This window comes from Juglans microcarpa x Juglans regia, chromosome 4D (assembly GCF_004785595.1).
Source record: "Juglans microcarpa x Juglans regia isolate MS1-56 chromosome 4D, Jm3101_v1.0, whole genome shotgun sequence".
Classification (NCBI taxonomy): Eukaryota; Viridiplantae; Streptophyta; class Magnoliopsida; order Fagales; family Juglandaceae; genus Juglans; species Juglans microcarpa x Juglans regia.
Genome location: NC_054600.1, coordinates 34,494,742 through 34,509,836, shown reverse-complemented (window position 1 = coordinate 34,509,836; position 15,095 = coordinate 34,494,742). Strand labels below are relative to the sequence as shown.

Genomic DNA, 15,095 nt, shown 5'->3' with positions numbered 1-15,095 from the left:
TTGTGACCAAGTACATCTTCAGTCTGCTAAGGAGGACGACGATCGTGAAAATGGAGCAGCAGACTGAAAGAGGGTGGCTTTCGACACATGTTGGATTGGAGGGAGTAAATTGCCTTTTACATAAATGATTAGAACTCAGCCAGCCCTTGAGAATGATTGGGTATGACAATCATTCATGATTGGGGATAAGACAAAAACTAAAAAGGCAATTTCAGTTTGTGCAAACCACAAATGCAGGTTTGAATAGGGCATATTTAGCTTAGCTGGAGTTAGGTGATGAAGATCGGCAACTTGACTCTAGTGACTACATTAAAAGTCGACATAGACCGTATCAAGAATAATCAACTTTGACTTGAATTTTCAAGAAGTTTCTCAGATTCCATATACACCATTCGTATATGTGTTAACTCTTTGTTTCAAACAACCAATATATATATATATATATATATATATATATATATATATATATAAGCATTGTCAACAAAAGGATTGAAAAAAAGGAAACTGCTCACTGAAATATAAATATTATATATTTTGCTGGAATATATGGAAGACTTTACTAGCCGTACATAAATTAAGGTAAAGTGATGAGAGGCCTCTTGGGTTTTATAAACTCAGACCAACGATAAAACTATGTACTCTATCTTTGGGCTCGCATTGCAATTGACATCGAATTGAAATCAGACCAAATAGAAGCACATCCAAGAAAGGCCATAAATACATACTACACAAACATACATACATAAGCATACATGGAATGCAAAATTTCTCATATATGTATATATGATAAATATATAAAGATGGGGAGAGAGTGAACTCACGGAGATAGAACGTTCGGAGCGGAGAATCAAAGAAGAGAAGGAAGCGGTAACGACGCACTTACAGAGATGATGGAAGCCAGTAAACTTGAAACACCCGGCAAGAACTTAAACTTCAGTGGAGGTTTAATTTCGTTAGACAAAGATGAACTGGTGACTCACGACAAAGGGAATGGATAGTTTGGCCAAAAAAACAGAGAGGAAATGAAGGGAAAAAATGAAATCTGGGAATTCACGGGCTGTTGAAAGGGAAGAAAGGGGGAGGAAAAGAAAGAAAATTTGGAGATTTGGGGATTTCAAGTTGTTAGGAGGAAGAAAGGAAGAGAAAAAAGAAGGGGGAGAAAGCAACAAATGCACGGGCGAAAGACAGCAGATGATGATTTTGCCAATAAAATAATACGGATAGCAATGAACATTGAGTCTTCAAATTTGAAGATGAATTGAAAAGTACTGTAGCTCAAAATTTCAGATTTTAGTATATGGTGAATCCACTGTCTGTGTCCTTCTCTTGATTGATAATCACACTTCAGAATTGGGAAAACCAATCCTTTCCTTTTAGAAGCACGACAGCAGAAATGCAAAGATAAAACTCGAGCTTCAAATCAATATCAGCTAAATACAATTACGGATTGCAATATCGACTGAATGATACTCCGATGCACAGGATCTTGTGATTTCGAGTACAGGCATTTTGAGTTTTCTAAAGGAGTGTGCCACTAACACAGACACAGAGACACCCTTTCAAAATAGTTCCCACCTATTTTCAAGCAAGCATAATGGAGAGAGAAGTTGAGAATATTGTGGACGGTTATCAACATCACAAACGCAATCACTAGGACCGGGCCAGCATATGTTTTAAAGGTCCTCACCAAGGCAACACTAATACCTTCCAGAGGTGCCAACAAAAAGAGGTATAATCTGAGAGCATAAATTCTGATTAATGTTTTGAACACGGAAGGACCGGGGGGGCACAGTATTTCATCCTTAACTCCTCAACTCCTGGCAGCACCACCAGGTAACAAGCTTGCCAAGGAGGGAACCCCTTGGCTCCTCATTTCTTCTTGGGCTCGCCTCATTTCCTCAGGATCTGCCACCAAAACACAACAAATAGATACTGTCAGTAAGAGAACTGGAACCATACAACAAACGCTAGTAGCCTTGAGGGGTTCTCATGAAACATTGGGCTTTTCTATTCTGCCTGAGCCTAGCCAACCCAGGTAAATCTACAAAAACTCAGAGCCTCAAGATCAGGGGTTCAATATAAAACGTTATGAACAAGAGTACTTTACCAATGTTCTCCATTAATTTGGGCATTAGAAACACGACTACCAGCATAAATCCCGTCATCAGACCCATTGGGCTTTTCACAACAGACATAATGGAAAAGGGTTCTCTAATCTGTAAAAGCAGAAAACAAAATGAGTCAGAGAATAGATAACTCCAAACTAACAGTCAAATTTAAGTTGAAACAAACCTCGTAATATTGTTCCTCTCTCAGCGGGTCTAAAACTAACTCACTCAAATCCCTCCTATTCTCTGTCATTGTGGCCTGAACCTTGCCCGGATTTCTGGCACTGACATCAACTCGGACCTAAATGCATTTAAGAGAAATGAATCATGAGAAATCTTATTGGCAATTATAATAAAATAATGATAGGAAATAGTTGATTGTGAGTCCCACCGGGGAAAAGAAATAGCCTATTGCATCTACTTCAATTAGATGAGTTCCTGCTGGCACATTATGGCTATAAGCATGCATATTAAGGAATCACAGAGGGTACTAAAGTATGATTCACCAGTCTTCCTATCAAAAGAGTGAAATAATAAGGGCATTTATATAAAAAAGGAAAAGCGGAGATCTACATTTTGAAATTATATATATAAAAAAAAAAACCTAACTCAAAAGGAAATACTTAAATATTTTATGTGCGCGTGCACGCGCACACACACGCACACATATATAACTTCAGCTTTATTTGTGATCAAAAGAGGGTGCTACCCAAGTGAACAGGAAGTACACTGGATATACACCGAACCAGAAAAAAAATGCAGAGTACAAAACTCCTAGAAACTAGAAATAGAAAAAAAATTGAGCAATCATCCAATGATATTAGGTTCTAAAGAAAAGATCCTTGAGTACTGTCACTGTCTTCTCACAATTTTCAAAAAGTCCAGTCACTTCTTTCCCTCCATGGGCACCACATCAAACAAGATGTGGTCATTTTCCATAACAATGAAGATGAATTTTTTTAGGACAACAACATAGAAAAGATAGGAATGGGTTTGCAGGAGAGGAATTTTACTATGTATAAACAGACAATGCCATAGTGTCCTGAATCAAGTTTAACAGAATAACGTGTCAAGGTGGAAAAGGAAAAAAGGATACAACGAGAAATATCCATCAGGTCGCAGTAAAGTAACCCTTTGGCCACCATTAAGTACAACTTTGATATTTGATAATTTTCCAGGAAGAACAAGACCTTGTGCACCCATACCTGCCAAATTAATTTAAAAATAATACAGGTTAATCCCTAAAAGGGGTGAAAAAGGTGGGAAAGGGAAGAACAAAAAGAAGCATTGTGAAGGGGAAATTATGCAAAGAAACCATAAGATTTCAGGGCATTGTTTGAAGAACAAAAAAATCAACATAGAGATCCAAAATCTAAATTTAAACGAAATATAATATCTGAGTGTTGAAATTGTAACATCCGTGATTGAAGAGTTGGCACTGATGACAGGTGCTTGCCGCAACCATCCTGGCAGGCAGAATTGGCCCAACTAAATTTCACCTCACGCAGACGGGCCAAACTTCTTCTTGATGAGAAACTTATACTATAAGCATCTTCGGTAAGAATTGAACCAAAATCTACCAATAACAGAGAGGTTCCAAGCGCTCTTCTCACCATCTAAATCAACTTAATAAAGAGATTCTGCTTGTAGCTAAACTTCACTGCACGAGGAAATAATGAGTAATAACAGATCAAGAAGCAACTAGTAGTACATTCGATTGATGTTCAAATATTGCGATAACACGGGTTCTATTTAACTCGCGTTTTTCAATGTCCTGAGTCAGTACCAACCAGTTCAATTAACTCAAAATTACAGGACATACTAGTCAAATAATAAAGACGAAAACTAGTTCCCATTTTCGACGCTGCAGTTAAATAAAAAAGGAAAAGAGAATGGAAATGTATATGGAACATGGAAAAGAACATACTTCGAATCTTCACCCGACCGTTAACGGTGTAACCTTCACTGTTAATAACCAAAAAATAATAATAATTAAATTAAAGGACAAAGAAACTAAAGTCGAGGTCCTAAAATATTATTTTTTTCCTCCATTTTTTGTGAGAAATCCTCCATAATCAATAAAACGTTTATTGCATATAAACACATATATAAGCTTTCTTTCCCTTCTAAGAAACCAAAAAAGAAGAAAATTTAACGGAAAAGAGGAACATGGATTAGAAAACCTACCCGGGTGAGATTGCGAGAGACGAGGAAAGAAATGAGATGCATAAATGCACCAAAAGCACGAGAATAACCGGTTGGGATCTCATGGCCACTACACAAAGAGGAAAGATTCTGGGAAAGACCTCGGGCGCGGAGAATCGAGAGGAGGAAGCTACTCGGGACCCAGCTTGCTCGTGTTCTCAGATTCAATGTAGCGTTACCCGGCGACCTTACCGTTTTCTTTTGGTACCGGAATCACTGCGACTGTGTAAAATTTAATCAAATCGAACACCATATTCACGTCGTGCGGCCCACCTGGACCGTTGATCAATGAGTCAAATGGCGTAATATCCTGGATTTACGGAGTATATGATGGTAAATCCAGGTCACTCTTATAAATCTCCGGGTGACATGAGTGTGACACGATGAATTAAAACGACCTGTCGTATAGCTTTGAGCAACACATGGTGGGAGTGGCTCTCCATAAATAAATCAAAAGGGCTTTGCTAGATACAAGCGAGTTCGTGCACCATATCGCGTACCAATAATTTTTTTATTTAAAAAAAAATGAAAAAAAAATTTTTAAGAGAAGAAGAAAATCTCCTATATCATAAAAATTATTTTCATCTTTAATTCATATGGTTTCGTTAAACATGTGTATTATATATCAATATTGGTGCACGAATTGGTGCACAAACTTGCTTGCAATAAGATTTTTCCAAATCAAAAGGGTCGTGCAGTCCCAGAATTTGGACTCTTTTGCAGTCCGCACGTGTGAAGTATTAAATTGATTAAATTGCCCTCAATTCAAAACTAAACTCAGAAGAAGAGTTTCATTTACGGCTTCTGAAATTTTTTTTCCCTCTGTGCCCGTCGACTCCATCCTCCACCATCAATAACCTCCTCCACCAAGCTCCTCCAACATCGATGGGACAACCTCGCTGGCCTCCTCCACATGTAAGGATTTTGTTTATAGCTCTTCACTCTCGTTATCATCTCTTGCAAACTTGTACTCAAATCCTACCGATTAACATCCAGCTCAAATCCCATTCAATGGCTATTAATTCTCATAAAATTTCATCATCATCCGATCTGGGTACGTAAAATCTAGCATCTTCTATACATTTCTTGCACACTGAAAATATTATGCATAAAATTTGAAATATATATAAATTGAAAATATATGTAAAATCTGGGTAGCATCTTCTATACATTTCTTGCTTTCAAATCTCAACACTTGTCTTAAAGCTCTTGATCAAATCAATTATTTTCTTTTCTTGAATCAAAACACCAAACAGATATCATCTTACATAAAAAAGCCAAACAGATATCATCTTGTATCAAAATAATTGATCTTCGGTGCTTTTCTTACAGGTGATAAAAAAGGAAGCAGAACAGCAAATTAGAGGTACAGGGAAGTAGAACAGCAAATGAAAAAAAAAAAAATAGAGAAGACAAGAGTGTTGCAAGAAAATACTTCAACTTCTCCCTCACATTCCACTTGCTCAGAATTGTTTCTCGAGGGGACGACGACGATGACGACAGTGAGATCGGTGGAGACGAGCTTGGAACATCGACTAGAAGGGGAGGGATAGGTAGCCTCGTGTTGGGGGGGGGGGGGCGTTTTAATTTCCCTCTAATGAAACGCAGTGCAGTCCCCATTCGAATAAGAATTATTCTAAATAAAATACGAATGCAATTGGTGGATGGGTCACTATCCACTTAAAAGGTTTCATATTATGAGGTGAGGATTATGATTATCATCAACCTTTCGCGTTTTCGTACTAATGCCAAATCTATAATCTTTTTAATCTTTCAGATCAAGATTCCGAACATATCAAAATGTTTTTCAAAAGAGAATAGTGCTGAAAACATTCATGAAAAACGCCAATAAAAATGATGGAAGGAGACACTTTCATTTGACCAAAAAAGACAACTTTATTACACTTGGGGCTCAAAACTCAAAACCTCACACAAAGACAAACCTTCATTTACACTATCAATAGACTATGCTACAATTACATTCATCATTTTCCTCTTTCCGATATGCCAACGATGCATATACCCGAGAGGAACTTTGGACTCAATAATTCATGAATATGGCATCCAATCAAAACAATGGAGAGAGAATGGCCCCAAGAAAGAATTGGGATCAAGCTACAAGAATATCACAAAATGCTACAATCCCAACTTCCTTGAGACCCAATCTGAAAGGTTAGCTATTAGAAAACCAGCAAATACCTGCAATGTACCACCAAAGGAAAGCAACATAAGAGATATCAGACTTCAAACACAGCTGGCCACATAAATTCGAGTCAATAAATGGTAACAACAGCTAGTTCTGTAGTACAGAGATCTGCTCATAATTACCAAACAATAGAACCGAAAATATAAATGTTTGAGACCCTAAATTTCCTTTTTCCCCAAAAAAAAAACCAGAAAATAATAGAAAAGAAAGCTATCAGATCACATCCATAAGAGAAATGTAAACAGTGCCCTACCACTCAACAACACCACTTTCCACCTAATTCACACCAATAATAAATAGCTTCAATAAACTTCCAACAAATTGATTTAACAAGACACAACAGCTGATAATTTTTACAACAAACTCAAAGAAAATTTCTAAGATTACCTGAACTGAGCCAAGAATGTAAACTGCTGAATAGTGACGACCATGGATTACCATGTCAGCCAACATAGCAAGAGGGATGGTGAGTGACATGCCCAAGGTGGCAACCAGTGGAGTCGTCCATACAACACAGAGTGCCCTATGCAGAAACGAGATATTGTAGCATAAAGAGAACGAAAAAAAGTGAGCTCCAGATCACTGATTCATAAGCAGCAGCTTTTACATACCAAAAGTAGTCAGAGAGGACACTTCCAATAAGACCATTGGCAAGCACAACTTCATCCATCTTAGCAGAATGAGGGATTGTGAACTTGGGTTCAATTCCCAAGGCTGTCAATGGCCAAACTGAAAGAATAGAAAATTCAAAAGAATAGATATTTACTAATAGGCAGTATTCTACATGGATCTCCACATGAAAGACACCACAGAAAAGACAAATAAGAAATCTAGCACACCTTATAAACACGAAAAAATTATCATTATTGTAATTATCAAAAAAAAAAAATTATCATTATTGCCAATTTTTCAGAAGGTGGAGCTCCCAACAATTTAACTCTTAAAAAGGAGAGATGGGCAAATAAAGAACCTTATAAACATTTTTGAAGGCTAATTAATAATAAAATCTGATCAAGACTCTTACCAAGCCACCATAGTGCTACAAGTGTAAATAATCCTATATAGCCAAACAACTTCTGCACATCAACCCTTTCTCCTTCTTCACCAGCAAATTTTTTAAGAAGCACTGCAGCATTGATGGAAAATAGAACGTTACATAATTTTTTGTCGGCATAAATTTGGAATAAATACTAAAACTAAGTACCAAACACAATTCTGAACCTGTAAATAAACCATATGACATAGCTGAGAGAAGGCCAAAAAGATCACCAACAAGAGAACGTTTCCCATTGCTGAAAACAGATATCAACTGTCAACATGCAGAACATGCATTACAAAGAGCAAGCTGATAGGGTATGTATGTACATACAATGATACATGCATAAAGACTGACATAATATTCAGTTATATACTTAGTTGCTTGGGATATTGTCTCTCAAATTCTTCAACTAGAATGAGAGAATCTTTAGGGCACAGCAACTGAGCTCCACCAAAAGTTTTGCACGAACAAGAGGGAGCTATAGAAAAATAGAGATTACCCATTGAATTTCATATTATACTAAAGGGGTACAGCCTATCTTTCAACAAACAACAAGAAGCAAAGCTGTATTTTGGAACTTGGCCAAGCTTACTCTTTAACTACCACCCACCCTAACACGTATGCGAAGAATGAGAAAGCTTAACCCACCAGCAAAACATGCAGCTTCCCTAGACTAACAATAGGCCTTGACATCTCTGCATTTATTTTGACAACATATTATACTATAATCACAATTCTACCAGTTTATTGTCCATCAGCCAGCCAGCATCAATAAAGCCCTTTATCCCTTCTACCATTGAAATAAGCATTAAATACAATGCAAGGAAAGATTGGATGTGATGCAACGATAAAGGAGTGAGGACTTACGCAGAAGCATTCATCTGTGAGTCATCTTTAGCCCAGGTTTTTCCCATCGTTGTCATGACAACACCAGCCATGCTGACAAAGACCGCAACTACTTTTGCAAGGTTTAAAGAATCTTGGCCCAGAAAAACACCAATGAAAAGAGTAAAAAGTCCTGAAGTAGATGATAATACTGTTGTACTTGCAACACTTGTATGTGCCAGTGCAGCATTTGATAGATACTGCAAACAAACAAACAAAACATCAACAAAAAGTATTTTTGGGCTTTCCAGACTAAATTTAAATCCTCAATAGCATTATGAAATCAAAGAAAATTTCTCCATGAAAAAACTGCTACTAATTATGAATGCTTCAAAATTTGCAACAGCAAAGTTAATGAACAAAAATATCTCAACCAGTAACAGAAGAATATACACTCTACTGGAGTAAAATCTGCAAACATATAAGCATTTGGACCTATTTCAAGTTCCTCTTCACCTCCCTCCCCCCTGTTTTACAGTCCAGTAGTAGGTAGGAGGGTAAACTTAGAGGCACTCACCTCCTTGTCAGACATACATGCACAAGGCAAGGGTGCCTGATTTGGGTAAAGGCCATGGTGCACATATTTTGGACTAAACAATCCCTACTTAAACTCTTCACCTTGAGAACCTTATGAAACAGCATACAGTTTTTTTCACAACTATGAAACAACAAGCATTACGAAACAATCAAAACATAGTTTCCAGTTGAAGCAATAAGCTGTTCGGCACCTAACAACCAATGCATAGAAAAATACACACAACATTACACAACATTATAGAACTGCCAAAATCACCAGACTAGTTCACACAGGGGAGCATGCACCATGTGCAGTTATGAAAAAACCTCTCCTCCAACACACAAGCACAAGTACAAATGCTGAAGAAGACATGCAACAATTGAGGACCGATGAATACTAGAACTAATTCTAAAAAGAAAAATGTAATAGTACCAGTTGCGTTACAGGGCAGAAGGATAGACTTGAACCATTCTATAGACCATGTGAAAAGAAGCTATGTACCCAAATTAGTGATATTTGAGAAGCTTTAGGTGTATTAAGAGGACTGACTGGCTGAAGTACAAGCACACTTCTTAAGAGGTACAATACAATATAGATACAGAGAAAAAATCTTCTTTTTTTTTTGTTCTTACAAACCGAATGCAAATATTTACCTACAAGTGCAATTGGATCTAGGATAAGAAGATTCATTATGAGTCATTCCACAAAACAAGATGAAGAATATAATTTTGAAAAAACCAGCCAAGGAAGTGGCTTACCTCAGTTACAAACCAGATTGGAGCAATGTAAAATCCATAAGTAGCAATTTCTTTGGTTGTAAGCTCCCTATCTTGTTTCAGTATGTGTGCATCATCTTTGTGTTTAGCGACCAGTGGACTTGCTTCCGCATGAGGTGAAAGGTCTGCTTCACTATCTTTTCTAGTCAAAGTCCCCTGAAGTTCCAGTTCAAAGTCTTTCTGGCCTCCAATGTATTTTAGGGTAGAACTAAGACCAGCAGAAAAATCATTCAGGCTTTCTGCATTTCTACCGCTTTTAGAAGAGCAACGTTTTAGGATATTACACAACCAATCCTTTAGGAATGATATTGGGAGGTAGACTACCATAAGAGAAGCTCCGAGATATGTTATTGCGAATGGCTGCTTATAATCTGTAAATATGCCCTGCAAATAAGATATCAATCAGCTGAAACCTGGCTCAAGAAGATAGTTCAGTCGCTAGCATGTGCAGTGTGATTTGAATATGTACAGAGCTAAGCATTATGCCAGACATTTTGAGAGATCAAAATAAATAGACTTACAATTACCCATTAATGCCTACGCAAACACTTGATGAAACAAGAAACACCACCTTATCTAAGACCCTTGAAAATTGCCAAAATAAATACGATGCTGAGTATGGATATATGCCCAAATATTTAAAACTTCAACCAATAAGAGGATTGGTAGGTCTGCAGGAAGCATATTACGTTCAAACAGTTCCAGGGACGATTTCCGAGAGAATGAGTTAAAAATAATCCATCAAACACAAACATAAGGAACACATAAATGCATTATCATGTACGGAATTACACCCGAATTCGACTAAATATAGAAGAGGTAAAAAGGAGAAAATCAGAGTTCATATATATATATAGAGAGAGAGAGAGAGAGAGAGAGAGAGAGAGAGTGACCTGGGTGACTTCTGCAGAGAAGACCCATATAACAACAACAGCCGCTATCAGGAACAACCCGGCTCTGTATCTCCAACTCATTGCGAATCAAACAAGACCCGGATACGGAATCGACAGAAATTGCCAGAGATCTGCGTGGCGGTGGTCCTCTCAGATCCTTAAACCTTGTCTTTGTTGCGTCACCGATCACCAACATGTAAAAATAAGATCTTCAGAGAGAGAGAGAGAGAAGGTAATTGGGTCGGGTGTTATTGGAATGTTGGAGGGGATTCTTTGCAAACAGAAAAAACCAAAGAAACAGGGAGGAAAGGAAAGAGAATGAACTGGGTGACCTCTATGCGCGTCTCGAATTATTCCCTTGCAGTAGTTAACTATCTTTATCACCCGTTGCCTCCTCAAATTCTAGTTTATTTTCGTGTCTCTTCCTTCTCTCCCTCGTTCTATAGAATCAGAAGCAGAAAGAAAGCAAGAACACCGATATGCTCTTTACGTGAGATCTCAACCTTCGAGTTGTAATGTAGCCCATCACTCACCTTTCCTTTCTAAATTAGAAACTATATTGAATATTCACGTCATATACTTACTCATGATACGAATGATTTTTCATTAAATTTCCATTAACAATCCATTTAATTAGCAAAGATTTATAAGTTTTACTACAAATAAATCGATTTTTTTAATATAACTGAGATGAAAATTTTCATATCAACCGTGTATTAGATGCGTAAAAAATAAAATTTATAAATAGTTTTTTTCAAATTTCATCGGTAACCATCGCGAGTGTAATAGCATAGAAAAACTAATAGTTTTTAATTATTAGAAACGATCATTCATTTCGTGGTTAATAATAGAATTGTCACATCTTCTAATCCGGACCACTTATTCTCTCACATAATACACGTGTTGCTTGGAAAAAAAAAAACTGAACAGCTTTGTTCTTAACTTATAAACCATGTCCATTCTAAGAGTACATCGAGATAAATTTCGAATATTTCATGAGCCTTATGCGTTGATTGAATAATCCATCAACTATACTGGAAAATGTATCAGGTTCACTTTACGTCAGTATGTAAGACATTTGGTCCCGTTTGACTGTTAAAATGATCTCAGACCATATGACATAGTTTCGTACGGCTGGATATACTCACAACTTATTTCATCATAAATAACCTTACTTTTTCATCTTAACGCAGCATTGTTCATTGATAGAATTTTAATTAGTATTTCATCACTATAATAACAAATTAACTATTAATGAGATTCATTATTTTTTTAATTTCTTTTTAAAAAATCATACATATTTAAACATATTTCATAAAACTCATTTAAATGACATCTACAAAATTTATTCAGACATATTAACTTACTATTATTCACATATAAATTCAAATTATCTAAGATGGTATTAGCATCAAACGAAGCTTTTGTAGTTAAGAGCTTCAAAGGACTTTAAATTATTTTGTAATTAATTTAATTTATCCTTATTTCGAATGATGTGATTGGAAACCTTCGAGTAAATGATTGTTGAAGGTTATCTTGACATCATTTTTTTTTAAAAAAAAATTGGAGAATATCTCTCTGTCTCTCTCCTGTGTTTGTTGTTCTTACCAACCACATGCCTTCCGCAATCCCACCTTCGGCTTCGGGTTTCAATCCGAACTTCTACATTTTTGCAAGGTATGTATCTTAAACGCCATGAAAGGCTAATAGCACAGCAATCTGCGAATTACTTGTAAAGAAAAGTTGCAAAGCATCAGCCAAACGGTCATTTTTAACGTTATTTGGGAGATTTGTAAATTAAATTGGGTAATTTTTTTATTATAATTAATAATAAGATTAAATATTGAAAAAATCTATAGCAAGCCCTTTTTTTGTTTTTTTTTTAATAACACAAGGATGATGTAATATAACATCCCTGGAATATTTTCACATAACAATATACAAGCCCTCTTTAATCTTTTGTCCATCAAATTCAAAGAAAGATCGACTGTGTAAGGTACATACAGAATTAGAATCTACACTATCTGAAAGTTCTATTACAAACTCAAGTAAAAAACTCACTTTTAAATATTTAAAAAAAAAAAAGAAAAAAATTCACAATATTATTAAAAAACATTTTCTTAATCACTAAGTAAAAACAAAAAATAAAAATAAAATAAAAAAATTGAAGCGGGAGCTCCCAGCAGGATCCCTAGCATTTTTCAGACAATCTGCATTCTATCCAAAAAACCTCGTTGTGTTTTAGGGCAAAAATGACCCTACTTCACTTGAGCTCTTGAATGAAAAAAAATTAACCACCATCCCTACTTGCAGCACAGCACCACCCCTGCAAGTCTGCAATCACCTTCCCCCTCCATCCAATATCTCTAACCAAAGTATCTACAAAAAGAATATCCATCACCACTGACTTCTGATGCTCAGCTTTTGTCTTTGTTGGCTTGTTTCAAACATTTTACGAGTGTTCTAAATCTATATGGGCCTATGGCTATCAGTTGTGGGGCATTGCAGATATATGGTCCGTCTTTTTGCATGTAGGTTTTACAGAACCTTAACGTTGGAAATGAAGGTCATGAATAATAGTGACCTAGCCCGTACTTCCTCTTACCAAACTAAACCTGAAATTGAAAATGACAGACAAAAGAATAATGTTTTCAAGGCCAAGAACCCCATAGTACCTCCATCTCGATGGTGGCTGACTCTGCCTCAGAAACAGAGGCCTCTCTGACTCTCCTCAGTATTTCTAGTTTTACTTCTGTTTTCTCTATTTTATTCAACCCTTCCCCTATTTCCACCTGCACTGCAAACCTTGTAACACAGCTTTCAAATGGATAGTTCTCAATATGTTCGCTCTCTTTATTCTCTACCCTCGTTTCCGACTCTGTTTCCACACAAATTCCTCCCTTCTTTTTCTTAAGTACGCTACTAGTTCCAAGTTCAAATTTTTGCAACTCCATCAGCTTCCTGACCAAATCTTCTCCAAGCATTACTGTAATGACTTCTTCCCTCCCAAAATAAGCAAGTTCAAGAATGCAGTCCAAGGCCGCAGCTCTAATAGACAAATCTTCTGATCTCAAGATGTTGACAATTCTCGGGATTTCACGGTTCGATTCCATTTCATCTATTAATGGACTTCTGATAAATCTGATCAGCGAGCAAAGAACTTGAATCGACGAACGCGAACCCATCGAGATCAAAGCTCCAATAGTAGGACCCATAAACACCAATCCCACAAATACATTCTTGTTGAATCTAACTAAAGCATCTAAAGCGAGAGCCGCTTGCTCGCGAAGCCGCTGCGAACACGTCGAGTCGCAAAGTATAGATTCAAGAATCGAAAATACCTTCGCTCTCAAAACCAAATCTTGAAAATCTCTATCGAAACCTTGGCACACTCGATTTTTTAACTCGATCAAGACCTTACCTTTCTTGTCCTCGTCCGCCGAAGCTGTTAACGTTCTTGCAAGAATTTGAACACTTTCGCGGTCAAGAAATGCTTGAATCTCAGCCTCGGTCGTAAATGCAACCTGGGAAATCTTGTATTTTGTAATTTGGCGGCAAAGGATGGATTTGAGGCTATAGCTCTGAGATTGCTCCAGCCTTTCGAGTAAGGTCTTGAGGCTGCAGAGCAAACGAGAGAGGTTGAGAAGTTTTGGGTCCGTGGAAAAGGTCGTGGCGGCCTCGGCTTCGAGCTTCGAAAGAACTTCAACGGTAGTTTCTGACTCTTTGTTTGATAGTGAAATGGGGTTGCATCGTAGATCTTTGGAGGCCTTCTTTAGCGCTTCAAGTAGCGTTAAAATACGTTGGTTTTCTTGTTCCCGATCAACTTCCAAATCCATGGCTGCTTAGAGTCGAAGCTCAGTGAATTTGCTTGAGAGAGAGAGAGAGCTGGGAAGGACGGGGAAACCTAACAACCGGTCCAAAAGGCAGGACGAACCAACCAACCGTTCAACGTATGCACGGATACGTTTATTAGCTAATTTAGCTGTCCTCGCATGTAGACAACTGTTCCCCGCGAAGGAGAAAGCACCCTTATTGTCTCCCTGACACTGTTGGGATGAAAATTTGATGTGTTGGCTGGTGTAAGGGACATAATAAAATAGACGATATAAGGAACTGACATTATATTGTGCTACGTTAATTATATAAAATTTAATAATTTAAGTTTGAATATAACAACGTTTTTATTAACTATTATATGTCAGATATTGGACTGACACTCGACAATTGGTCGGATAATTCCAGTCGATGCCGATGGAAGAGATACAGACTCAAACATGATCGAATAAGGGAAAATGGCAGAAGATAAATGAGATGCTGGATTTATGTGGTTCTAGCAAATTTTCAGTGATTTTGCAGACTGATCGGTTCTGGACGTCTACTGTAGTCTTCCGATTCCTTAAAACAATCAAAAAACAAAGATTACTCGATTTTAAGTTAGATATTCCCAGCTGTTATGATCTTAAAAG

The 15,095-nt window shown here is 37.1% G+C and overlaps 2 protein-coding genes across 3 annotated transcripts; both read right to left on the bottom strand.

Annotated features, from left to right (window-relative positions):
• Window positions 1–1,394: 1,394 nt before the first annotated feature.
• On the bottom strand, window positions 1,395–4,547 carry LOC121260913 (ER membrane protein complex subunit 7 homolog). 2 transcript variants are annotated; one of them, XM_041162992.1, is made up of 7 exons: window positions 4,296–4,547; window positions 4,036–4,073; window positions 3,205–3,313; window positions 2,500–2,563; window positions 2,293–2,409; window positions 2,108–2,216; window positions 1,395–1,905 (listed from the first exon to the last, which is right to left on the bottom strand). In XM_041162992.1, the coding sequence occupies exons 1-7, from the start codon at window positions 4,376–4,378 to the stop codon at window positions 1,811–1,813; spliced, it is 615 nt and encodes a 204-aa protein (XP_041018926.1). In that variant the 5' UTR covers window positions 4,379–4,547; the 3' UTR covers window positions 1,395–1,810. The 2 variants fall into 2 exon arrangements, with proteins under 2 accessions (XP_041018926.1, XP_041018925.1); XM_041162991.1 differs by lacking the exons at window positions 4,036–4,073; window positions 4,296–4,547 and adding an exon at window positions 3,565–3,994.
• A 1,647-nt stretch (window positions 4,548–6,194) lies between these two features.
• On the bottom strand, window positions 6,195–11,184 carry LOC121260898 (uncharacterized vacuolar membrane protein YML018C). Its single transcript, XM_041162969.1, has 8 exons — window positions 10,630–11,184; window positions 9,719–10,120; window positions 8,426–8,643; window positions 7,741–7,811; window positions 7,544–7,645; window positions 7,131–7,248; window positions 6,907–7,042; window positions 6,195–6,512 (listed from the first exon to the last, which is right to left on the bottom strand). Exons 1-8 carry the CDS (start codon window positions 10,708–10,710, stop codon window positions 6,450–6,452), a joined length of 1,191 nt encoding a protein of 396 aa, XP_041018903.1. The 5' UTR covers window positions 10,711–11,184; the 3' UTR covers window positions 6,195–6,449.
• Window positions 11,185–15,095: the final 3,911 nt, after the last annotated feature.

Excerpts from the sequence above, each read along its gene's own strand:
- LOC121260898 (XM_041162969.1), bottom strand. The coding sequence starts at position 10,710 with ATGAGTTGGAGATACAGAGCCGGGTTGTTCCTGATAGCGGCTGTTGTT. Across the intron at positions 7,646-7,740 it reads GTCATATGGTTTATTTACAG|TGCTTCTTAAAAAATTTGCT; the intron begins GTTCAGAATTGT and ends TCAATGCTGCAG. Across the intron at positions 6,513-6,906 it reads ACATTCTTGGCTCAGTTCAG|GTATTTGCTGGTTTTCTAAT; the intron begins GTAATCTTAGAA and ends GGTACATTGCAG.
- LOC121260913 (XM_041162991.1), bottom strand. The coding sequence starts at position 3,724 with ATGGTGAGAAGAGCGCTTGGAACCTCTCTGTTATTGGTAGATTTTGGT. Across the intron at positions 3,314-3,564 it reads TGCCTGCCAGGATGGTTGCG|GTATGGGTGCACAAGGTCTT; the intron begins GCAAGCACCTGT and ends TTAATTTGGCAG. Across the intron at positions 2,564-3,204 it reads CCTGATGGATATTTCTCGTT|CCATAATGTGCCAGCAGGAA; the intron begins GTATCCTTTTTT and ends GCATGCTTATAG.